General features: G+C 37.1%; 1 protein-coding gene across 2 annotated transcripts in view; it reads right to left on the bottom strand.

The window, feature by feature from the left end:
* The window catches only part of GOLGA1 (golgin A1), a 65,070-nt gene extending 38,158 nt beyond the window's left edge, over nt 1-26,912 (bottom strand). Inside the window, exons 1-9 of one of the 2 annotated variants that reach the window (XM_044664244.1) lie at nt 26,881-26,912; nt 24,464-24,775; nt 21,994-22,084; nt 18,205-18,279; nt 16,450-16,547; nt 14,362-14,394; nt 10,876-11,004; nt 10,597-10,766; nt 10,014-10,125 (exon numbers count right to left, since the gene is read on the bottom strand). In XM_044664244.1, the coding sequence (XP_044520179.1) occupies nt 10,014-10,125; nt 10,597-10,766; nt 10,876-11,004; nt 14,362-14,394; nt 16,450-16,547; nt 18,205-18,279; nt 21,994-22,084; nt 24,464-24,598 (843 nt within the window). In that variant the 5' untranslated portion in view covers nt 24,599-24,775; nt 26,881-26,912. Of the gene's footprint in view, nt 1-10,013; nt 10,126-10,596; nt 10,767-10,875; nt 11,005-14,361; nt 14,395-16,122; nt 16,206-16,449; nt 16,548-18,204; nt 18,280-21,993; nt 22,085-24,463; nt 24,776-26,880 lie in introns of those variants that run through there. The other variant, XM_044664245.1, reaches the window with a different exon arrangement.
* Between the last annotated feature and the right edge of the window lie 438 nt (nt 26,913-27,350).

Below are 27,350 nucleotides of genomic sequence, written 5' to 3'. Positions count from 1 at the left end.
GACCTCACATCAATGAAAAGAAAAATTTTGTGACTATTTCAAGAGATGCTGAAAAAGTTTTTTGACAAAATTCAATACTCATTCAACTAGGAAATAAGAATAAATGGAGCTTTCTTTAAAATGATGATTAGTATCTCTCTAAAACCAAGAACAAGTATTATTTGTAATAGAAATAAACTCAGTAAGATTGGCAAGTGAAATGGACCAGCATGATTGCCAGTTACTGAGTTGGAACACAGAATGCAGAGATGGCACTGAGCTGGCATGAGACCAAAAGTCAGTTGAGATGTGCTTACAAAAGGAAGAAAACTTAGAACATAAGGGTCTCAATTTTGAGATACTGGTGGGAGGGCAGGATCATCTCAGGATTGTCTCTTAGCTAGGTTACTGATATCTGGTAGGATTAGGTACCTAGACTGCTCATTGACTATTCTGGGTTAACAGTGCTATCAGCATCCAGCTTTAGTCATCATTCAATATCCATATACAAATCTACTAAATATCAACAAGAAGATCAACTATAAAATCAAAATCATCTTGAACTGAGATATACCATCAAACAATCAGAGTCCAGCCTCTGGCCTGGCCAGGCAATCTTGCCAGGCAGACTTCAGGATATCAGCTTCTTTAGGAATCTACTGAAGATTTAGCATAAATTCATTATATAGATAAGGTTTAGGATTCATCTTTAATCCCTCTTTCCTCACTATTCACCCCAGCCTTTCCTTTACCTTATTTATCATCATTAAACTAGTTAATATAAAAGAAACTGATACTGACCTGGTTAATTCTCAACATTCCAAGGGGAAGTCTGTCAGTTACCACTTCTCCTGGACATTACTAAAGACTAAAGATGTCTTACTGATCTTCTAGGTTTAAATTTAACATTTGCAGTCAGAAATAGAGTTTAGAATATCATAGTTTATTACTCTTGAATTCATTTTATATCTAATTACTAATTGTGGGAAACCAGTCACTCCCTCATTAGTCAGTGGTAATAGATGGAGACAAGTGAGCAACATACCCTGTCAACTGATTCATCACAAACCACATTCAGCTGCAGGGTCACTATAGCAGATTCAAAGTAAACTCATTTTACCATTCATATAGGAGAGGTTTCACCAATATCTCCTATTGCTCTACCACTCCAAAGGACATTTTTATTTTACATTGTCAACATTCCTATTCAATACAGTACTAAAAATGCTAACAGCAAAAAGACAAGGAAAAGAAATTGAAGAAATAAGTATAGGAAATGAGGAAACAATTATCATTTTTTACAGATGATATATATGAAGGTTTACTTAGAACCTTAAGAGTCAACTCTAACTAAAACTAACCGAAACAATGAACAACTTAAGCAAAGTTGCAGGATAGAAAATAAACCTATACAAATAATCCAGATTTTTTTTTTTTTATATTACCAACAAAACCCAGCAGGAAGAGACAGAGATTTCCATTTAAAAGAAAATGACACTGAAAATGTCTGGGAATCTACCTGCAAATCACTCTAAATAATTGGATAAATGCTATTTGATCTTGGCTATCAATATAATAAAAAAGACAGTACTACCTAAATTTAGTTATTCAATACCAGACCAATCAAAATACCAAAGAATTACTATAGGGAACTAGAAAAAAAAGTCAAAATTCATCAGGAGGAACAAAAGGTAAAGATCATCAAATCAATGAAACTGACTCAATTATTTGAACTGAATCAATGAAAAAAAATTGGAAGAAGACCTAGGCATTCCCTATCTCAAACTATCCTACATAGCTGAAACTACCAAAACAATTTGGTACTGATCAAGAAACAGAGGTTTTTCTGAAACTATTCCTTTTATCACTTATAGTAAATAATATTCCATCACATTCATATCCAAATATTTAATGAACATGACTAATGCAGAGATTTGTTTTATATTACTATACATATTTGCAATAGGTTTTGTTTTTCTTGCCTTCTCAATGAGAGGGAAGAGGGAAAGGGAGTGAATTGGAAATTGAAAATAAAATTTTATTCTAAAAATAAAATGAAGGGTTGAACTAGATAATTTCTAAAATCCCTTCTCTTCAGGTTCTAAATCTTGTGATGCAATGACTATGCCACACTGGCTTCTAGAAATCCTATGGATATTTCTACTTTCCTGAAGCGGCAAAGAATAAAAATAAGAAAGGAGTGGGCTGATACTTTAGGCACTTTTGGGCACAGCAGCAGTTAGGACATAGTAACAAAGAAGCTGGCATAATTGCTGGGAGACAGGGCTATGATTTCTGTAATGAAAGAGAACAGGAAGGAAGAATTTGATGAAAATTCTAGCTGTAGGTGAACAAGAGAATCAGCTGGACGCTTTGGATATTTCCTTTGCATTTGGCATTAATTTTTTTGTCCCTAAAAAGCTGTGTTTTTGGTCAGATCTGGGAGCTGGTATGTTTGAGCCTAGGGGAAAGGACTGAATAAGAAGAATTAGCCAGGGTGAGTAGCTGCTGGGTCCTACTCTAAGCCACTCCCCACCTTAAGGAAATAAAAGTGTAGGCTCTCTGGAGAAATCCAACACTTTGTAACTAGAATGTGCTGTAGCAATATATTACAGTTATTAACCTTCATTTCTATGTAGCTTTCACAAAGTTTAAATTCCTGATGTAGATATTATGGAGGGAACCCAGTTAGACTACAGATCCTAGGATCTAGACAGAGGCCTGAACAACTCACCTAATTTTAGTGCGAAGTGCTAATGCCAACCCCATTTTGTATAAGAGTGTCAAGCAAGTCAAAGGACTAAAGTGACTTGGTCAGTCATACAGTGAAGAAGTCAAAGCCCAAATATGGGCCCAGGCCTTCTGATTATAAATCCAATGTCCTTTCTACCCCAGGAGATTATCTGATCTTTTACTATTATTGCTGCTATTGTTATTATTAATATTATTTCAGTTTTGTCACTCCCTTTGCTATCCTAAACTTCCCTACCTTTTGATTCTGCTGTTCATTGTCAAGCTTCAAAGCCTCATGCTCAGCCTGCAACATGCCCAACCTCTTCTCAGAACAAGCTGCTGTAATCTGGGCCTACAATTTTGGGAAGGAGAATTAGTTTTCTGAATTCTGTATTTTTTAAAAAAATAGTTAGATCCCTTCCGGCTCTAAAATTCCAAGATCCTAACAGTGTAATAAATGCATAATTAAAAACATTGCAGATTCTATTACCTAAAATGTTACAGAATGAATGAAGTGACTGTCAAAATATTTTTGTTAGAGATATGAATACTATAGAAAATGTAGAAATAGGAATGACTTGGTAACACTTTAAGGTAAGAACACACAAAAAAACACCAGAGACATTAGTTTACTAATCGGAATAAATTAATCCTGTACCAAGAAATGTGCTGCATTTCCTTTCCATGCTTGCTAACTAAGCAAATCCGGTTCCAATGAGCATGTTTTAGACGATGATTTTCAGGGAGGTGGGTTTGGAGGTCAGCATAGAATGACCAGAAAAAATGAGTGAAGTCTAGGGAGTAATTCTTGTAGGCTCCACAAGAACATGACTTGCTTGCAAAAAAACAAAAACAAAAACATCAAAGAACCTGGGGGCGGGAGGTAGGCTGTGCCCTTCCTAATGTTTCTACCTGACTACATTCCCCATTCATCTCAATGGGTAGGAAGATTCAGCAGACATGAGAGCCCAGAGCAAAGCATACAAGGGCTCATTCACCTCCTCCTTGGGGACTGGTGTCAAAGCAAAGGGCTGGGTGCTCACATGTTTTTTTCTGGAGCAATAGAAAGGGGTGATAAGAAAGCTGAAGGGGAGACCACAGTAGCCTTGTCTGCCTTTGGGCAGAAGTGGCAAGGCCGGAAGAAATCATGAAAGTAATCTGGAAGTGATTCATGACTTAGATGTGATCACAGCAGCTGTGTGACTCTGGAGCCCTCCTTCACCTCCCTGAATCTTCTTCCTAATGCATACAAGAGGGATCACCATGTTTGTAGCACATACCTCATGGGGTTTTGTTAAGGCTCAAATAATAAATCTATAATAAAACACTTTGTCAGTCTTACCACATTACATAAATATAAGCTATTCCTACTGGTCCTCATCTGGTTCTCACCTTTTTTCATTGGAGTTCAAATAGAAATGATCTCAGAAAAGCTGCTATCTTGAAAGTATTCTTCAGAACTGTGTTGGTGAACCTATGGCATGCCTGCTGGAGCCTGCCAGAAAGGGCTATCCCTCTCCCCCTCTCCATCCACACCTGAGAACATTTCTCATATGACCTGCCCCTCTGCCCACCAGATCAATGGGAGCACTTCTTCCCTCCCCTATCTGGTGTAAGGGGGCTTGGGGACTCACAAATGGCAAGAGGGTTGCAGTATAGGCACTTGGTCTCTAGTGTCTAAAAGGTTCACCATAACTGCTACAGAGTATTCCTTTCTTAGTATTCTTGTGTATTCTACACACTTCTGTGTAGGTGAATAAATAACTGCTCTTTGCAAATGAATGAAAGGATTGAGATGTAAACTTCTTGTCTTTAGACTCAATGAAAGCAATTCAGGACAATCTTAGAAGCAGTCAGGACAACAGGAATTACATGTATTCCATCTTGTTCCTGCATCATTATCGCCTGGTGATTTCTGTTTTCAAAGCTTTCTTTGAATTAGCTTGGAGGTTATGCATATTTTTTTTTTTTAAATTTTAAACCCTTAACTTCTGTGTATTGACTTATAGGTGGAAGAGTGGTAAGGGTAGGCAATGGGGGTCAAGTGACTTGCCCAGGGTCACACAGCTGGGAAGTGTTTGAAGCCAGATTTGAACCTAGGACCTCTGGTCTCTAGGCCTGGCTCTCAATCCACTGAGCTACCCAGCTGCCCCTGTTATGCATATTTATTAACATTAAAAATATTTTTCTTCAAATTTTATGGATTAGTTATGTCTGTTATAGATCCATTATGTCAATAGTGGATAACAATTTTGAATCCAGTAACAGTACACCTCAGTTTAACTGGTGAAATTTCAAAGATTTTGTAAAGTCTGTGCTTATATAACAGGGATGTCATTTGTCAGTTTATGAAAAATAGCAAGCTTCTGCCACTAGGTCATATTTTGCTAAGTAGGTGAGAAGTTTTTATAGACTACAATGACATATTTCCTGGCAGAATATATTTTGATCAGTGTAAAAATGATTGTTTTTGTGATCCTATTCTCATCTTCATTCAATGAAGTTCAAATAGAAATGGGCCTGGAAAGGTCATCATATTGCTGTTACTCTTTTATGTCTAATATTCCAGAGACATTGAACAGGTAAACCGCTTTTTTAAAAACTGAATAAAAGTACTGGGATGTCATATTATTTTCCCCAGGCTCACTGCAAGGAATTTCAGGGTAACTGCAATATCAGAAAAGACAACAGGGAGGATACGTACTTCAAACTTGCTCCAACATGGTTGCAATTTCTTCCATTGGGTTTCTACATAATGAAAACTAATTCCATGCTGTTAAGATATTATGAGTATTTGGTATGACATTAAAAATGTTCTTAAATGCTTATGGATCAGCCTTTTGTCTGAGTAACTAAGAGCAAAAGCTTCCTTTGTCATAATACTCTGGTTTCATTACTATTTATCTCCAGATTTCTGAATTATATTTTGAGGCTTGCATTCATAATAGGGAAACTTCTCATCTATTAGTTTATGAGGGGGAGTAAGCTTCTAATGCAAAGCTCTGACCACCAAGTAGTATATCCCAGGATATTCAGTAGGAAGTCAATTTTTGCAGCTTGTGGTAATGTGGTAATTCATTATCATAAACCTGTTTCTGTAAATAAATCCCTGAGATTCATCAGCCATTTGTTAAATGCCTCTTGTTATACCATTGCTTGAATTCCTGTGGATGTTGCTGACGGTGGGCCTTTTGATTTCATTCTTGGATCGTAGCTATTTTATAGGCCCATTTGGGGATATAAATCATTTTGGATGTATTTGACAACATTGAGTGGCATGTCCCTATTATTAGCCTTTACCAATGCTCTTTGAAATGATGTCAGTTCCATCAATATTTTGGTTAAGTTTTTAACTTGTTAATCACCTCTCTGGAATATTTTTTCATTCATTTTCCTCTTTAATGATGAGGAAGTATTAACTGCTTTATGCCTAACTTGGGGTGATCATCCCCTGTGTTCTGTTCATATTGTGTGAGTTAATATTATCATCTTATTATCTTTGTTGAAAGGGTTGAGAGAAATAGCCCAGAATCAAGTCATCATCCTATTATTCTTCTTTTATATTTGATACTCTATAGACTTTGGAGAGATAGTCAAGATGATTGTTTTTTGTCACTGAATAAAGCACTGTCTTAGCTTAATCACTGAGAGCTTCCTTGGTACATTACTAGTGATAGGCAGAACAACATTAAGATCTCTTTGCAACTTCTGACACTATTCATATTATCTTCTGGATACTCTCTCCTCTCTAATTTCCCTGGACACTGTTCTCTCCTAGTTATTCTGTCAGATGATTTTATGGCTTCTTTTGTTGGATCTTCCATCAGGACATGTTCACTATAACCATGGGTGTTCACCAAGAGTCTATCTCTACACTATCTTGATGTTCTCATCACCGTCAATGGAAAAAATTATCATCTCTATGCAGATGATTGTCTAATGTACTTGTCCAGCCCTAACCTTTCTCCTGACTTCCATTTACACATTAATGATTAACTACTGGATATCACAAACTGAACATTAACTTACTCTCCAAACCCTGCCCTCATCCCAACTTCTCTATTACTGTTAAGAATATGCTCTTCTCACTAATCCCACATTTGAAATCTACTGCTAAGTCTTGTTTTTACCGTATCAACCTCTGCCCTATATGACCTTTTCTCCACTTATAAAACTGCTGCACTGGTACAGGCTGTCATCTTCTCATGCCAGGACTGTGCCAATAGTTTTTGTTTGTTTTCCCTGTCTCTCCATACCATCTTCCACTCAGTTGATAAATTGAGCTTCCTAAAGCGCAGGTATGTATCATCAACCTACTGAGTAAACTCTAGTGGATCCCTATTACCCCCAGAATTAAACATAAAATCCTCATTTGACTTTTAATGTCCTTTACAATCTAGCCTGTTCCTATTTTCCCAGTCTACTTTAGTCTCCTCCACATACTCTATGATCCAGTGACCTGGGCTTCCTTGTTGTTCCTTGGTCAAGACACTCCATCTCCCAAAACCATTTTTATTGACTATTCCCCATGCCCAGAATGCTTTCTCTTCCTCCTCCTTTTCACTTCTCCCTCCTGGTTTCCCTAGCTTCCTTTAAGACTCAACTCTCACCTTTGGCAAGAGTTTAATGCTTGTTTACTCAATAACTATTCTCCTGGTTATAATCCTTTTTGATCCTCGGTCAATATGTTATTTTCTTGTGTACATAGATTTTCTTTTAGTGATATAAGTTGTGAGTACTTTGTATTAAGTATATAAAAATATAACTGGAGTATATTTGGAGGACTTATTTTTGTTCTTAACTTCTGGTAACAGAATGTTTTCTATAAAGGAAGATCAGATCCAAAGGGCTATTAAAAAAAACAAAACAAAACTGTAGATACCCTTTGATTCAGTAATATCATTACTAGGTCTGTATCCCAAAGAGAATGAGAGAGAGAGAGAGAGAGATAAAGAAAAGGACCTATTTGCATAAAAATATTTATAACAGCTTTTTTTGTGGTGGCAAAGAATTAGAAATTTGAGGGGATGCCCATCAACTGGGGACTAGTTGAACAAGTGGTATATATCACAGTAATGGAATACTATTTATTGTGCTATTAGGAATGACAAGCAGGAGGATTTCAAAAATAAAACCTAGAAAGACTTACATGATCTGATGCAGAGTGAAGTATGCAGAACGAGAAGAACATCTTAATAGCAATATTGTATGATGAACAACTGTGAAGGACCTAGCTATTCTCAGGAATACAATGATCCAAGATAATCCCGAAGGACTCATGATGAAGAATGCCTTCCATCTCGAGAGAAAGAACTGATGGAGTCTAAATGCAGACTTAAGTATACTATCTTTCACTTTCTTCGATTTTTTTGTTTGAATTTTCTTCCACAAAATGACTAATATGGAAATATGTTTTACATGATTGCACATATATGGCTTACATTAGGTTACATACTGTCTCAGGGAGGGGAGAAGGAAAGGAGGGAAGGAGAGAATTTGGAGCTCAAATTTTTAAAAACAAAGTTTAAAAATTGCTTGTACATCTAATTGGGGGAAGAAAATAAAATATTTTTTAAAAGTTGGATCAGGTTTGCATGTGACAAGAAGCTGGCTAAATCTTTGCTAGTAATCACTGTGCCACTGTGATACATTTGAGTTGATACTTATGAATCATATCTAGCCTGTCCATATTCCAGCACTGTAGTAAAGCTAAAGTTTTAGTTTACTGCTACTATAACAATGATGACAACAATTACAACTACAACTAAAACTCCATCTACTACCACTAAGAGAAAAGGTAGCACACTGGATAGAGAGCTGGTCTTGGAATTCTTAAGTCAAAACAACCTGAATTCAAGTCCTATCTGACACGTCCTGTCTTTGTGACCCTGAGCAAGTCACAAACTTCTTAGTATCCTGTCAACTCTCTAAGTATCTAAGTTGCAGAAATAAAGACTTGTATTAGCAGAAAGTTTCCTCATCTAGATTTTTCTACACCAATAAAATCATAGCTGTAAACAAAAAATTTTTATTAAAATGGGTATAATTACATTTTTTCTACATTGTAGAAAAAAATTTGCAACCTTGAAACTGCTTTTTTTGTATTTGTCATTAATAGTAACTCAATTTTACAAAGCATTTTTAAAGGTTTATAAGGCCAAATCCCTAATTCTCAAAATTCAAATATTTCATTTCAGCCATTAATATTTCACCTGACTTAACTCACCTCAATTACTGTTGTAATTATTAGTTTCTATGCTACCTGAATGAACAATCAGCCTGGAGAATTCTGCATTCTAAAGCTGTCTACAGGCACCTTTGTTCACTATTTTGAATTCTAAAGATCAGGAAGTTTTCCTGTGCTCCATGTGAGAGGCAGCCAAGTTGCTTTTATTGACATGGCTTTTAGGCAAAAAAGCATCATTCAGGATATCTCTATTAGAACAATCACCATCATGCTACACTCTCCCTCTTCAATCTCTCTCAAGAAAACCATATTTAATTCTTTAACTAGTTTGATCACGTTCTCCCCAAACACCATGGTAGAGGGAAAAGAACACTGAGTTTAAAGGCAAGAGATAAGGGTTCAGGTCTGCATTTTCAATAGATGTGATTATGAACATTAGGTTCCTGATCCACCAAATGGGAAAAAAATAGACTCCCTAGCCCACAGGGCTGGTAAAAAGACTCTATGTAAACACAAAAATACAACATAATGAGTTCTTTTTATCATTCAAAACCAATATTGAATTTTTCACAAATTGCTGGTATAGGTACATACCATATAACAAAAGACCTAAAAAGCACTCTTACACTCACTGCTTCTCCAAGGTTAGCTATGGAACAAATCCATAAGGGACAACGAGGATAACCCCTCAGTTTCCCTGACTGCCAAAGCCCCACACTCTTACCTCTGTGCCTTTGTTCACAATGTTTCCTATTTCTTCCTCTCTACCTCAATGACAACTGAATTTCTCTCCATCCTTTTAAGTCCAACTTAAACACCACCTTCTAAGAAAGCCTTCTCTAATCTTTAATCTCTCCTGTAAATAATCTTCCCTCTGAGACCTCACAGAGCATCCTTACTGCACTTATTCTGTAATACTGCGTATTACAGAAAAAGTATGTTATCCTTGAACTCAAATGTAAGCCTCTCGAGAGCAGAAACTTTGTTTCATAATGACCTATATATCTCCCCGTCGTATAGCACAATACTTTATACACAGTAGATACATAATAATTAAATCTATTGTACTATATTTTATGAATTAGGGAAAGCCAGATTCTTTTCCACAACTCACCTTTTGCAAATCAATAGAAAGCTGCTGAATGAACATTTGTAATTCTTGTTCCCTCTGTTCCAAAGTAGTGATCTTATTTTCTGCACCTGTTTCTGCAGCTAACAAATGATCCCTTCATAGGAAAAGAAAACATACAGAGCATCCAATGAACACATCTGGATAATTCAGCTGAAATAGGTTCTGCAAGCAAAAAACCTCATGTCCAGCTAAAACACAATTAACAGAGAGACGATTCCTTCTGTTTTCCTTAAAGGAGAATATAAGAAGAGAGGGGGCCCAACTAAGCAGTTGTGAGAAATTCTGACCTAGCTTCAATAATAGACACCGATCAAATTATAAGCCATTTGCAGGGAAGGAGGGAGCTCTGCCTGTAGCTGTCCTGTGATCCCAGGCTGAACTAGAACTGCTGTCACAACACTTATGATCAAATGCTGAACAGGCAAGGTACAATGAATTCAGTCCCTTCAGAATGGATTGAATTCAAAGAATATTACAAGATGAAAGTGGGAAAAGAGCCTAGGCCAGACAAGTTCAGAATGGCATCAAAACTAATTCCCACCAACCTCCCAGACAAAGCAATAACCTCTGCTCTTCCAGTGCTGAATACTGTCTCTGCAAAATCTCCAGCTCACAGCTCAAATCTGAAGACCCCCGAACAGAGACCAAGAGCTCCTCTTGTGCACGACTCAATTCTCTGGTTCTCATCTCCAGTTCCTGTTCCATTTTTGCCAGACTTTCCTCCTTTTTCAAAAGCTAGCAAAATACAAAATAAAGAATGTACACAATGCCAACAAAAATAATAATAAAAGGCAGCTAAACTCAATTTAAGTGTGTCCTGGATGTAATTAACAAAGATGCTTACCATGTGCTTGACTTTGGCTAGCTCCTGTTGTTGGAATCCCTCTAATTCATCAATTTCATCCCTCTTTTGGAACAGATTCAAACTTTGGTTCTTCATGTCCTGCAACTGAGCTGTCAACAGCCTTTTATCCTATTTGAAAGAACAAGATACCATCCTAGGCACTAAGATGGAGGAACTGTTTTTGGTTGTTTTGTTTTTCTGCAAAAAGAATTTTTATCTAAAGAAAAGTCCCTATGGGAATATTTTATGTTAATAGCTTTATAATATTAACTGTTTTTTAATATTTTATGTTAACAACATTGATAATAATTATTACTGTGACCAAGACTGAATAATTAGCAATAATATTCAATTAATAAATAAATAGATTTTATAAAACCAACAGAAATGAGGTAGATGAGGACCAAGACTATTAGAAGCACTTAGGTAATTAAATTTGAACATCACCTTCAAATGGTTATTTCCTTTCTCAATTCACGACATCCTGAACTGGTTGACTGTAAATAACAAATTAAGACTGACTGCCTTTAAAAACTACACTATATACCACCTTACACTTATCAAATTGGCTAATATGACAGAAAAGGAAAACCATAAATATTGGAGGGGATATGGGAAATTTGGGGACAGTAATATACCCTGGGTGAAGTTGTGATCTGATTCAACCATTCTGGAGAGAAATTTGGAACTATGCCCCAAAGACTTTAAAACTGTGCTTAACCTTTGATCCAGCAATACCATTACTAGGTTTGTATCCCAAAAAGATTTGAAAAAAAATTGAGGGGGGAGGTCTATTTGTACAAAAATATTTATAGCAGCTCTTTTTGTGGTAGCAAAGAATTGGAAATTGAGGGGATATCCATCAACTAGAGGAAAGCTTAACAAGCTATGATATATTATTATAATGGAATATTGTGCTATAAGAAATGATGAGAAGGATAATTTCAGAAAAACCTAGAATAAACTGATGCAAAATGAAGTGAGCAGGGGGGGCAGCTGGGTAGCTCAGTGGAGTGAGAGTCAGGCCTAGAGACAGAAGGTCCTAGGTTCAAACCCGGCCTCAGCCACTTCCCAGCTGTGTGACCCTTGGCAAGTCACTTGACCCCCATTGCCCACCCTTACCAATCTTCCACCTATGAGACAATACACCGAAGTACAAGGGTTTAAAAAAAAAATGAAGTGAGCAGAGCCAGAAGAACACTGTACACAGTAACAGCAATATTATATGACGAACAATTGTCAATGGCCTAGTTATCCTTAGCAATACAGTGATCCAAGAGAGTCCTTAAGAACTTAGGATGAAAAATGCCTCTCTAGAGAAAGAATTGATAGAGTCTGAATACAGACCAAAACATAGTACTTTTCACTTTCTTTTTTCATATTTTTGTTTGTTCAAGTTCTCTTCCACAAAATAACTAGTATGGAAAGATGTTTTACAATAATTATTGCACATATATCAGACTGCTTGCCATCTCAGGATGGGGAAAAGGAGGGAAAGGAAAAGGAGGTTTGGGCTCAAATTTGGCTCAAAAAATTTTAAAAACTAGGTTAAAAACTATTTTTACATGTGATTGAGGAGGAAGACAAAATATTATTCAAAATAAAATAAAATGAAAATCATGCTACATTCAAGTGGAACTTAAAACTGACAGCAATTAGACACGAAATGGTATCAGTAAGCGAAAATTTATTGAACAAAAATTGCTGTAAAGGATAACAAATGTTATTGGTTATTTTTATCTCTAGTTTTAAAAAATATTAGTCATCTCCAAGATTTACTATTACTTATATTTACAGTGGTTTAAAAAGTCCTAGACAAGCATTTTCATTGTTCTACCTTAGCCCCAAAGACAATTTTTCTTAAAATCAAATGAAAGGAATACAGGTCAGATTTTATTTAACATAGCTTCCTCTATCTTAGGAATATAAAAATAAAGTCCACATCACTAACTTAACTCAGTAGTTTTTAATATTTTTAAGAACCATAGCTTGAGAAAATCTGATCTAAGAAACCTCTTTGCCTGAGGGGGCAATCATCAAAATTTGTGCAGTTTTATTGAGAATATAATTTGCAACTATGATGCACCAAACACTAGTACTTCATGCCATAGAAATTGAGACTCATTAAGAGAATTTTTGTGGGCAATGTTTTTACTCTCAAAAAATTAAATTATGCATTTAGCAAAAATACTGATTATGGGTGGCAATTTTAGGGTATGAAAATATTTAAGACTAATGGGAGGAAGGGAACTCTGGGGATTGATTTCTTCTCTTTTGCTCCAAAATATCTGGACAGGTTTTTATCTCAAGACATAAAGGCCTACATTAATAGGTTACTCCTTGTGCTCTAGGTCTATATTAGCTTAGGAAACATCATTTTAATGCATGAGTTATGCCTGGTAGGGGAAGACATAGGAGAAAACAATTTCAGAAAGCCATTAGCTTAAATGAGTTACATGAAAATTATATAGAATTTAAACATAATTTCTGATAAAAAGGAGTTGCTATGGATGGATTTTAGCTCTCATGCTAGAAGATAAGGGAACATTTCCATCTTTCATTATACTTTGAAGAGAAGTCATGTTCAGTGAGAATGAAGAATGAATTAACAGCAGAATATGTGAATAGCAGAGTGAAATAAGCAGAACCAGGAGAACATTGTACACAGTGACAGCAATACTGCAGAACTGTGAAAAACTTAGTTACTCTCAGCAATACAGTGATCCAGGACAATTCTGAAGGAACGCTTGACCACCTCCAGAGAAAGTACTGGAGTCGGAATGCAGATTAGAGCACGTGATTTTTCACTTTAGTTTATTTGAGTTTTTATTTGGGGTTTTAGTTTTATATGATTTATTCTCTTACAAAAATGAACAATATGAAAGTATGTTTTACATGATAATACACATGTACCAACCAGATCAAATTGCTTGCCAGCTCTGGGAAAGGGGAGGGAAGAAAGGGAGGAAGACAATTTGGATCATATCACTTTAGAAACTTATGTGGAAATTTGTTATTACATGTAACTGGTAAAATAAAATATCTTTATAAAGAAAAGAAAATGTGAATAGTTGATGTTACTGATTATCTGAAGTGAAAAATGCATTTTTTCTATCCTAGCTATGAAAGCAAACTTTGTTCCCATCAGAGAGTTAACAAGCAACTTCTTGAGGCTCACAGGAGACATTTCAGAGCCTGTCCAGAGCTACTAGAATGGTCAATTTTTCTGAATGTTAAGAGTTTCTTTTTTTAGCAGCTTAGTACCAACCTCAGAATGCTCTCAACTCCAGCTACTTCTCTAAGGATTCCTGATTTTAATTAGTAAAAAACAAGAATACAAAGAGATTTTCAAATTGGTTTTATCTCCTACTGTAGTGACTCTACTAATAATACTCATTTCTGTGGTTGTCGGAAGCCAAAAAACAGACTTCTCAAACCCAAAAAAGATAAGTATCTAATGCTGAGAAAAACAAAGTCAAAACTCACTTTTTCAAGTTGAGTCAACTTCTCTGCCCATTCCTAAAAAATACAAGAAAACCACAAAAATGACTATAGTTTTAAAGAACAGCAATAATAAGATTTTGAGAAAAAAATCCTGTTACAAAACATTTAAATTGGCTTAATGTTAAGAAAGCAACAAGTTCTAAATGAAATAACAAAATGAACTTATGAAAGTTTACAAAAGGACAGAGAATATAGATCTTTAGCAAGCTACTGACACCAAGCAAAGCTGTAACATTTAATTCTAGAAAGGCATATCTCACTTAACAATGGTTTGGTCAAAACATGAAATTTGGTGGAACATTATTGGTGGGAAGTGACAGTGCTTAGCCCTACAGGAATTATAATTATAATAATTTTAACAACATTACAAGAGAATTTCACATTGGGTTTGGTTATACAATAACCAATAATACTATTGCAATAATGCATTAGTCAAGGCAACGTCATCTAGAGTGTGCCCATAATATATCTCATCTAGCATAAGTCAAAGGAACAAAGGTCAGTCATATCAGCATTTCACATGCTAATGGAGACCAAAAATAGCTGAATTATCCCTGGAGATACTTCATATTAGCAATATCCATATAATATTTTTTATGTCCTCTTTTCACTTTCCCAAATGGCTAGCATTAGGAAGTAAAAGATTATATAGAGGCAGAGAGGTGGCAGAGTGGACAGAGAACTGACCTAGAGTCAGCAAGACCTGGGTTCAAATTCAGCCTCAGACACTTACTAGCTAACACTTAACCTGTCTGCCTCAGTTTCCTCATTTATTAAAAAGAGGATAATAATTGTACCTTACCTTCCAGGGTTGTTGTGAAGAGAAAATGAGATAATATTTGTAAAGCGCTCTGCAACCTTAAAGTACTATATGTTAGCTATTGCAGAGATGCAAACTTAAAAAAACTAACGAACACCTTAAAAACAGATTTCTTTTTTGTAGAGAAGTAAACTTAAAAAAAAAAAACCAAACAACCAATAGTAGCTATTATTAATATTCTGTCCCAATGGCCCATGATTCCAAATTTCCCATTTTACTCCAAAATATTACCTCCTCTAAAAAATATAGTTGCAACTTATTTACTCAGGTATCACTAATGGAGTATTCCCAAAAAAACTGTCCGGAAGACTAGAGCTGACCATTTTAATTGCCACTTTAATTTTTTTTTTAACCTGTTCTTGAAGAACTTAATTCTACTTCCTTAAAAAGAGTATACTGTGTGGCCATGGACAATTAACTGCCTTATCCACCCTTAAGCTTCAGCATTCTAATTTAAAGCAGAAATAATAATACCTGTAGTTCCTGCCCCTCAAGGTTATTATGAAGATCAGAATAAATAATAGAGACAAAGCACTTTGTAAAACTTTTTTAAAACTCAGTACAAAAAAAAATTCATAATTGAATCTTTCCTTGATGAATCCAAGTTGTCATTTACTTACTTACTTAATTACTATACTAGGTTATGATAAAATATTTTTTGTCTCTTCCTTTGCCACAAAGCAAATGGCTATTGCTCCTCTTGCCAGTGTATCTGCCTCATGTTCTTCCCTTTCTAGTGTACTGATATCATTAGAATGCTGTGTAAATTGAATTACTAATTTTTGAATGATGGCTCCAAGGTTTCTCCTAAAAAAGGGGAACTGCAGGCACTCTACTGCTTGGGTTTAATAGACCTATATAAACTGCTTACTTTCAAGTTTTAGGAGTACAAAAAAACAAAAACAAAAACATACTCATCTCACCAGCATAAATGAAAGTCTGACCTCCAGATAAGTGAGGATGCTACTAGGGTAGTATTTTCTTTCTCCACTCCATAAACCTGTAGCTGGAGATGGAAGAATCTCATTGGTCTTTTAGACCCTGGCACATATTTCACTGCTAAAATCACTTTTTTGTTGTTTTTTACTATTTCCCCAATCCCAAGTCTAAATGATAAGTCATATAATCTGCATAATAATCCTTTTTATTCTTTAACTACTATAAAAACATTTGTCAAAATCATGAAATATCACTAACCCAATTGTAATAAAACAAATCTTTTGGTTGTGCTTAAGTCACATATTCATTACCTGGTCCTTTTTTGCTAGTGCCAAAGCCATTCCTTCTGCCATTTTGGCTCTGTGGGCTTGATGTGTTTCATTCTGCTCTTGTAATTTTCTCATGGAAGCTGTTAACAGAGAGTTTTATTTAAAAAGTGAGACTATTTCAGGACCAACTTGTCTTAGACTGCACCAGAACTTACTTTAAGATATTCATTTACAAAAAGATGAGTACAACACAAAAAGGTCATAGAAAGAGGACAACTAGGTAATTCAGTGGATTGAGAGCCAGGCCTAGAGAAGGGAAGTCCTGGTTCAAATCTGGTCTCAGAAATTTCCTAGCTATGTGACCTTAGGCAAGTCACATAACATCCATTGCCTAGTCCTCACCGCTCTTTTGTCTTGGAACCAATACACAGTATTGATTCTAAGATGGTAGGTAATGGTTTAAAAAAAGTCATTTGAAAGCTGGAACTGAATTGGACTATGCTGATAATTTTATTTACAAACATGATCTCCTAGGCTTAGTAATGCTCAAGATAGGAAGGTATTTATTTCCTCCCCTGGTGGGCACAGGTGGTATATAATCAAGCATAAATTACACTAACATAACACACTACCATTATCTATACTGTATGCAGCACCTCTCTCCTACAGTGCCTAAAGAACTTTTTGAAAATTCTCTTTCATCAGTCTAGGCAAATTTCACATTATCTTGTTAGAGGGAAAGCCATATAGTACTCTGGATTTGGAATGTGAGGTCTTACATTTAAATGATTGCCAGATTGCCTGGGGTAAGTCATTTTTAGCCTCTTTTGAGGAATTTCATCTATTATCATTATTATAAATACTAGAAGCTTCTATGTTAGAAAGCAGGTCACCAGTGGAGCTAAGACTAAAACCCAGATCTCTCTCTCTCTCTTTTAAACTCTCACCTATCAATACTACATTTTGGTTCCAAGTCAGAGGAGAGGCAAGTACTAGGCAAATGAGATTAAGTGACTTCCCACAGTCATCCATCTAGGAAATATCTGAGGTCATATTTGAACCCAGAAACTTCCCATTTCTAGGCTTGGTTTTCAATATCCTAAGCTACTTAGCTGCCCCTAAACTCTAGCATGAAGAGATCTGAGTTTTAATCTCCTGTTACTGGATGGTCAATAACAACTGAGCTAAGTGAATAAACAACTTTAGATTTTAACACACCAATAAAACCGGCTCAGAGAAGACAACCTAAGAATTATTCCCATCTATTTAACATAAGTATAAATTGTACTTTTTGTCTATCAAAGTAAATATTTGTTTTTAAATGTTATACTAAATATATTGCTGGTTATATTACTCTTTCTTTTTTTTTAACCCTTACCTTCCATCTTAGAACTGTATCGATTCTAAGGTAGAAGAGGGGTAAGGGTTACTAGGTAATGGAGGTTAAGTAGCTTGCCCAGGGTCACACAGCTAGGAAGTGTCTGAGGCCAGAATCGAACCCAGGACCTCCTGTCTCTATGCCTGGGTCTCAATCCTCCCAGTTACATTATTTTCAAAGATTTCCATTTTTAAAGGGGAAAAAATCTAGAATATATTTTTTAAAAACTTAATCCTATTTTGAGTCAAAATATTTGTATAATCCAGTGAAATTGCTTGTTAACTCTGGGAAGGGGGAGAGAAGAAGGAAGGGAGACAACAAGAATCATGTAACCATGCAAAATAATTTTTAAATAATAATAAAATGCACCAAAATCCTATACCAATTGGGGGAGAGGGGGACATAAAAAGAATACGTACAATCTTGATGTTTTTCTAATGCAGTTTCAAGCTTCTCTTTTATCTTCTGCAAATTTCGCACCTGTTCAGCATATTCTTGAGAGATGAGGAATGAGAAGTACATATCAGGAATGGACAAATGTTAGAAAGGGAATTTTTTGAAAAGAATGCAAAATGATCCTAATTTTCTGAAATTGAAAATAATTTATTTTAAGAAAAACTAGAAAGACCCTCTGCTTAACAATGAGCAATACAAGCAAACAGTTCTACAACAAACAATTATGGTACAAAACAGTGAATGCAAATAGGAGATAATACTAAGTTCAAGAGATATACAAGGTCTAATTATCATGCTCTGTCACTAAATGCTTAATTTCAAAATTCATGGCCCCACTTCTTTTTTGACCACATAAATGAGATAGCTGGTAATTCATTAAATAACACATTTTCAGCGCACACTTTTACAGTCTTTCAAGGCAACTGCGCAAAACTACATGAGGGTAAGATTCAGGTTCAGCTAATAGCATGCCACTGTGATCTCAGAGTATGACTACTTAATATTGTAGGAATGTGAAACTCTTGGCTCAGAAGAATCTTATTAACACTTGCCATATCCAATGAAAAATGTAATATAAACCTAGATACTCAGAGAGTCTATTTCCCAGCCCCACAATAGAACCTGACTATCCTTCAATAGGTAAACTATTCCTATAAAATCTATGCTGAACATTTATTTTGCCTTTCCAATTTTCTAGAGGTTTATTTTTTTAAAGAGTAGAGCTGAAGTAGGAAGGAAATGGAATAGCATTATTTTGAATTTATTTATTCATTCATTCATTCATTCATTCATTTATTTTTAATGTAAATCTATAGTACAGTGGCTAGAGAGCCAGGATTTCAAATCAGGAAAACTCATCTTCCTGAGCTCAAATCCAGCCTCAGACACTTACTGGTTAAGTGACTCTAGGCAAGTCACTTCATCATGTTTGCCTCAGTTTCCTCATCTGTCAAATGAACTGGAAAAGGAAATGGAAAACCACTCTAGTACCTCTGTCAGAAAACCCCAAATGGGACCAGGAAGAGTTGGACATAACTGAAACAACTGAACAACAACAACAGTATAAAAGACAACTCTTCATTCCTTAGTAGTTAAAGACTAAAAATATTAATCACATACAGGTCAAAAACTTCAAGTGATAAGCTCCATTGCACTCAACTAGGATAGTCCTTTGACAACCGATTCATGATTTCTTTCCTGGGTCCACCCTGAGACCTTCCCAATTTGGCTAGATCCATCAGAGCTTGGGATCTGCTGCAACAGCTTTCTAAAATCTAGGGCTAATCACCTCTACTCTAAGATAAAGTATAAAAGGTAATCTTTAGTGGAGGATAGCCTTAGTAACAATGACACACATATAAATTCAATGGAAACATTTTACTGAGTTCAACAGTCTTGAACTCTAATCCTAATAAAAAGGGTATTAGGCGAATGCCATAAGGCTGAAAGCACAAAAAAGATTGTAAGAGGCCAAAGAAGATATTCCTAGTGCCCAAAGAAATAAATACTTTAATAGCTTCAGTCTACAGTTATCACAACATAAGATACTCCATTTGGAAGGAAGAAATTATGCCTTACCAGACTGGGAAAGCAAAAGGATTCCTAAAAAAATTCTTAACTTCCAAATAAACACTAATAACAGCTACTGCCTAGAGACAGATGTTGGAGTAAGAGAAATACTAGGGGAAACTAAAAGTAGGCCAAATGCCTTATTGGAAATCTGTTACAAAGCTTCATAATGCCATTGATGCTACATGAAAATACTCCCTGTTACCAAGGAATCTTTCTTGACTTCAAGATTTTAGTGAAGGAATTTTAATGAAGGAATTTCCTTTCTTTTCTTGTACAGAAGGTTTATCATTTCTTTTGCTTGCTCCACTGCCTTCATTTACTCTCTTCTTGGGAACTATCTTGGGCAAAAGGGCATATTTGTCTTACATGAACATTATATAATGCCATATACTTCTATGTCTATATGCTACTGTAACCAGTAAACTCAGGTTTTCAATCTTTAAAGTGTGATGAAGTAACTTTTTTTTAATCCTTACCTTCTATCTTAAAATCAATCTAAGCATCAGTTCCAAGGAAGAAAAGCCTACAGTCTAGGCCCATGCTAGAGAACCTATGGCATGCATGCTGAAGTGTGCAAGACAGGGCTGCTCCCTTCCCTCTCTCCATGTATGCCTGAGGACATTTTTCACATGAAGCCGAGCAGCCCAATGGGAGCGCTTCCTCCCTCCCTCCCCTGTCTGGGGTAAGGTGGGCGGGGGTGGGGTGGGGTGTGCAGCAGCAGTGGAAGGGCAGTTCACATGAGGCATAAGGGTTGCAGTTTGGGCATTGTTTCTAAAGGTTCACCACTGCTGGTCTAGGCTATGGGGGTTAAATGATTTGCCCGAGATCACAAGGTGAGGAAGTATCTGAAGGTTCATTTGAAACCAGGGCGTCCTAACTCGAGGCCTGGCTCTCTTTCCACTTAGCTAGGCTAGCTGCTCCAAAGATTAGTTGTAACTCTTGCTTTAACTTAAAAAGAAAAAAAAAATCAAGTCAGAGTACTGAATTTACAATTAATGGAATGCAAGGGTAGCAAATATATCCATTTTATTAAAAAAAGTCTACAGACAATAGAGAAAAAGAACTAAAAATTATGTCTCCACACTATCCCATCTCACATAAAAAAGTTACTATATATGTATATATTTCAAGTAGTACCTGATCTCTACAATGTTTGCTGTAGTACTGGAATAACAGAAGCTATCTGTCTTAAGCTCAATTGCTTAGAAAAAGAAAACTAACACTCCCAGCTTTAATAGAAAAAAATGTGAAAGAACTTGATGTTTACTTAATTTTATGAAAATCAGTGTTCATATTTAAAAATCAGGGAAAAGCGCACTATAGAGATTTTATTAAAGTTGCATCTTACATTGTCAATGATCCTTGATTTTACTGACTTGGGTGCTCCTTCAGCAAATGCATATTGTAATTCCTCCAAGCCTTATGAGATGATTTCATAAACTGTGTAGCCCAAAAAGTTCACCCCCAGGTGGGCAACATTTTAATGACTAGCTTCTTAGCACTGGTTGGTCTTCATCAGAAGACACACACACACTACAATGCTACTAGGCCTGAACTTAAATTAACAATATTACTTTAAATGTTTCTTGCTTTTGGATATTCCAATGCAAGTACTGCAATACAAATTACCTTTTAGTTGCTTCTGGGAGCAAAGAATAATGATTAGAATGAGAAAGTATTGACTTCCTAAATTCTCATACAAAAACCTTATACTCTATTGCATGAGTTTAGAAGCCCAGTATGGCTCAGCAAATAGAGGGTCACCATCTGATTCAGGAAAACCTGGATTCCTAACCTTTCTTCCACACATATTAACTATGTGACCCTGGACAAGTCATTTAACTTCTTAGTGCTCTAGGCAACTCTAAGACCATAAATTACTGGTGGCTTGTCAATATTCATCAGTGGAAGGGATTTTCTGCACCAGGAACATCTCCATACTTATGAAATCATAGCCTCGCTCCCCCAAAAGAAGGCAGGACTTTTGTGTGGTTAAAATGATCTGCCCTGAGAGAAGGATTTGTTTTTTAATGCTTTTGTTTTCTTTTCGAAAAGAAAGTATCAGATAAATTAAGCCTTGTAAAGACAAACCTCTAATCCAGGCATTATCCAAATTACAACATAGTTTAAATTGTCTTTTTAGGACACAGGGATGCTATATCTATATATAACGAACCTACCAGAAAGTTTGGCCTCTAGCTTCCTTATTTGTTCATTTCTTCTAAATAGCTGGGATGAAAGGTCTTCTCGAGAGCTGCTTCCATCAGAAGCCTGTCAAGTTATAAAGAACTATAAATAATTTCTGAGAAATGCTATACAAACATTTCTGGATAATCAAATGAGGAATAATTTCAAAGTAGTTTTGAGAAGAAAACAATCAGAAGTCAAACAGAGCCATACAGTTAACTGTGTGACTAGCAAAGTTTCTTGGTTTCTCTGGGCCTGTTCTGCCTAAATAGTGGCAACACCACTACCTGTATTCACCTAATATACAGATTTTAGAGAGTTTGTGGATAAATGATATAAGTTTGAAGGTCTCTTTCAGAAAGTCCCATAAGATATGAGCCTCCTTCTTAGAATATAGATTACCTAGAAAAAATCCATTGTAAACTCATAAACTAATAGAATGTTAGGGATAAATGGGAGGTCATCTAGTCTCAGACCTCTCACATGTGATTACTCAAAAGCTTACATTAAATTAGTGGCAGAGCCAAAATATTTATACAAGGTATAAAATATATTCATAGCACTAATCCTAAAAGTAAATTACTTCTTAATATACTTTCCTAAAGCATCCAATCCTAAAAGAAAGATGGTGACAAACAAAAGAATTACTTTACTTTAGATAAGGAGTAAAGACTAAGTTTACATCTAAAAAAACACCAATGATATTGTCAGAAATTCTTGAGGTTGAGTTAACCTTACTCTAATAACCCACAGTATTTTAACACATATACAGACAGGTATGTGAAACTTTATTGTTGTTAGTGAATAATTAATTTTGGATATATAATTAATAGGGTAAATAAGTGAGGTCAGAAACCCCAAAGAAAGCGATTTCCCCAAATAAGTTCTAAGTTTACAAAAAGCTTTATCACAAAAGCTTTAATCTTGATTTATTAGAAAAGTCTGTGTTTGCTGCAATCTAGCATCAAGGAAAAATAGGTCTTTTGCCAGAGCATTAGTACTGATAACTCTATATCCTCCTGCCTGATGCACAAATATACTTGTATTTCCTGTTATACCTGGTAGTCAATGCAAACTCAAATCTAGAAGCCTGCTGATGTATACCTACAATGTACAATAACAACCACTGCCTTGTAATTTGACGCAGGGTCCAGATGGCATAAAAATGGGAAGAGTCATCTGACTTGAAAGACCGCTTCAGTCAATCAACAAAGGAACTCTGTAAGCCACGATGGAATCACTTCCTCAAATGCACTGACTTCTTACTTTTTCAGTATTTCAAACTACAAATTAGTTTTAAGCCTAAAGAAATGTGCCCATTCCACCCTCTCCTCTAAAGTCACATCTGATAAGCTTGCCAATTCAATGAGAAAGAAGGCAGGACAGATAAACAGTCAAAACATCTAGTCTCTTATACCACAATACCTAGCACTTATAAAAGATAAACAATGATATTAAAAACATATACACCTAAGGAAATAATAGCCAGGAGCACACATTTTTCAGAATCCAAGAGGACTATGGAGAACTTTGGGAATCTCACGAGTTGGACAAGACCTCAGAAGCCCTCTAGTTCAAACACTAACTGACCAAAAAATCCCCTCTAAACCAGTGATGGGCAAACTTTTTAAAGAGGGGGCCAAATGAAAGGAAATGCTCATCTGTCAGTCTGTTTCTAAGGCAACTCTTTTGAAGTTTCATTGTATTGTATCCTATTCATTGTATTTGTCAGATTAGGAATAATGTTGAAGCAGCCATGGATAGAACATTTCAGGGGGCCGCATCTGGCCCATGGGCAATAGTTTGCCCATCACTGCTCTAAACCTTTCTGAACAAGATGTCCAATCTTTTAAATATGATCTTTTGTGATGAGGAGCCCATCACCTTCCTAGGCAGCCCATTCTATTTTTGGCTGTATAAGGAAGTTTTTCCTAATAGCAAATCTAAAAGAGGATGATTTGCTCAAAACTAAGAGGAAAAAGTCCCAAAATAAGAAAAGTGACACCTAAACTGTTTATGTGGCTAAACTACTAAATGCAATCAAATAATGAAAAATAAAATAAAGTCTTTTTCAAAACAATCCTCTGAGGCAGTGATGGCAAACCTATGGCACAGGTCCCAAAGATGGCACATAGAGCACTCTCTGTGTGCACACAGCCACCCTCCCCACCCTGCACAGAGTTCATTACTAGAAGGGCAGGGGAACTTGGGCAGAGCTTATCCCTTCCTCCTCTCCACTAAGCCCAAAGACATTCTTCACTTCACCTACCTCTCCACCTATCAGCCAAATGGGAGCAGACACACAGTCTGGGGGGGTGGGTGGAGATGGTACACGGCAGGGGCCCAGCACTCTGTCTCTAAAAGGTTTACCATCACTGCTTTAAGGTATCAAAGAAAAACATTTCCAAAACCATATCCATGGGTTATATTATTAAATAAATAGAAGAAGGAAGAGCTACTTACAAAGTCATCTCCTGAGTCAGCTCCTACAGAAGCAACTGACTCCTTACTGATAGACCTTGGGATACGTGTAGCTCCTCCTGGCCGTGGTGCAATGGCAGCCTCCTCTGCAATCTTCTTTTTAAGTTTGGCAAACATTTTCCGCAGTAGATTTCTGTGGACTTCTCCCCCCAAGCCCTACGAAGTCAAAGCAATGATGCTCTAAAATCTATTGTCCGGTCACTGAAGGGCCATCAAGAAGCTCCAGTAGTCAAAATTTCCATTTAAACCTGATGAACTTCCAAAACACTCCAAGGATTCAAAACATCACAACACCTACACAACGCAAAAAAAAGAGAGAGAAAATTCTAACTTGTGGACTTTTAGAGGATTGAAGGCAAAGTTGGATAAGTTTGAACTTCAGGCTCCAAAGTTTTAGATAGATAATTGATAGAACACAGTTAACAACATGAAATTAACATATATAAATGGTTGAAACTACTTAGGCATCCAAGAAAGCTGTAATACATTCATCATTTATTCAAACTGTTCAAGGCATATAAATCCAAAGATAACCATGTTTCCAAGTCAACCTAGACAGCCATCTGTAATTTAACTACAGATTCAGTTCAGTGGTGAAGGCAGGGAACAGAGAACTAAGCAATGATTTGAGGCATCTACAGCTCTGGATAGTTTTTAATTAGCTGTCCCTTCATTAAAGGCTGGTTTCCCAGAAGTAAGTAGGTAAGCAATATGATTCAGGCATCAGAGTTCCATATATATTTTCAGTCAATGGTGCCAACTGTGATTTTTTTTCTGAAGTAATCTGATAAATATTACCCCAAAGGACACTTTTACTTCCTGTGGCAGAAACGGTATATTCATACCAACACCTCAGATTCAAATCTCTACCCTCCCACTAATCTGTAGAACATTAATACTGAGTTCTAATCATCACCTGTCTTGTGTGTGAAGGATTATTATTGCCAAACTTTGTTCTGAGAACGACACAAATAAGATGATCTTTCTTACCACCCACTATTTACACTTGTGCAATTTGGCAAGACTCTTCAATCCTTTCCCTTCAACTATTTTGAATTACCCACTCACCTGGTAACTACCAGATTTAAAATCAGCTTTCTTGCTACTGCATTCTGTGCTGTATGAAGGCAAAGACAAAATACATTTGATGTTTCCTCTATCAACTTTAATTTATAGGAAACAAATAGAAACACAACATATTGTACCACTGCATCTCAGTTTTCTGCAAATATTCTGGTCTGCCTAGTGCTTTTGTTGATCAAAAAACATACCTGGCTTTACTCTTCACAGAATTAGAGAACTTGGGGGCTGGAATGGTCCATCAAGCCCAACAACCTCATTTTAGAAATAAAGAATCTGTGGCTTATGTCCAAGGCCAAATAGCTAGTAAGCACAAAATTCAGGACTCACTGCTAGATCTTACAATTGAAAATCCAGTGTTCTTTTTACTACACCACACTCTTGTCAGTTTCCAATTTTACTTCTCAAATTTTGAAGATTAAAGAGGAAAACACAAAAAAGAAGTAAGGAATAATCCACTGGCCAAGACTTACTTCCTAGTTTGTTCTGACCAAGTCACAAATATCACATAATAAGCTGATTATGGTCTGCCATTCTTTCCCAGGCTCACATTTAGAATGTCTGAGAACTGCAACCCTAAATAAAGTACAAAAGCCTGGAATCTAAACAGGAATACCCCAAGTAGGAATGAACCGCTGACATCTGGAATTCTGGAGCATTCCTCTTCATCATCTTTTCTTGCCTCTTCTATGAAGGAGCCTTACCTCCTATATTCATAAATTAAGGCTAGAAGAGACCTTTTAACCAAGCTAATCCAATCTCCCATTGTGCAGAGGAAGAAAGTGAGGCCAGGGAAGGAGGACTAGCTTTCCAACTGACAGTTAGTGGTAGAGTCTGGAGCTCAGAGGCCAGGTCTTCTGACAGCAGACCCTATTTTCAGTACAAGCCACTTCCTCGAGAGTTTAAGAACGAGCAGGGATCACTTTAGCACAGCCGAATGGGAAGAGCTGGACAGGCCCACCAGACCCTACCAAGCCCACCCCGCCTCCACCATTTAACAGATTGGGAGGCTAAGGCCCACTGGGGGGGGAGGGGAGGGAAGTGACTTGCCCAGAGTGACACCGGGGAGATGGTGGCGGGGCTGCGTCTGCCACCAAATTCTCCTGGCTCCCAGGGAGGGGCTCCTTCCAGAACCGCAGGCAGACCACCTCCCTCTCCGTCCCAGCGCGATGCAGGGACGGAGCGGGAAGCGGGGAGCTGGGGCGGCTCTGGAGGGCTCCTGATGCGCAGCTCGGGGTCCTCTGGGGGGGCTCCCTAAGCCCGCCCGCTTGCCGCAGACATCCGGCCTGACCCTGGGATCCTGCTCCGGGCCCGCGCACCTGTGGCTCGCACCTACTCGGCCCAAGCCCCAGTCTCCTAGGAGGAGACCAGGGGGGTGGCGGCTACCGCAACTTCCGGAACTCAGTCCCCAGCGCCCCAGCGGAGGCGTCAGCAGCACCTCTTAGGCGACCGCAGCCCCGGACCCGGAAACGCAGGAGGAGACACCGGAAGTGACTGTGAAGGTCCTGGAGCGCCTCGGAGGCTGTGCGCATGCGTTACAGCCTAGAGAAGTAGCTAACGGGGTCCCCTCTTTTCCCTTCGCTACCTTTTTTCTGGCTGAGTAGAGATGGAGTAGATTGCGGCGCGAGCCTGGCGAGGACTGTTAAACGAGAACGCTCCCAGTGGGGCTTCAACGCGCGTGCGCGGGCTGGCTGGGCCACGTCAGCGCACTGGAAGTCAGTGTCCTTGGTCTCGGGGGAGGTTACCGGGTGTTCCCAGTCACGTGTCTCACGAAAGAGGAAAAAAAAAT

Source organism: Gracilinanus agilis, chromosome 2 (genome assembly GCF_016433145.1).
Source record: "Gracilinanus agilis isolate LMUSP501 chromosome 2, AgileGrace, whole genome shotgun sequence".
NCBI classification, from domain to species: Eukaryota; Metazoa; Chordata; class Mammalia; order Didelphimorphia; family Didelphidae; genus Gracilinanus; species Gracilinanus agilis.
This window is presented reverse-complemented; position numbering and strand designations above follow the sequence as displayed.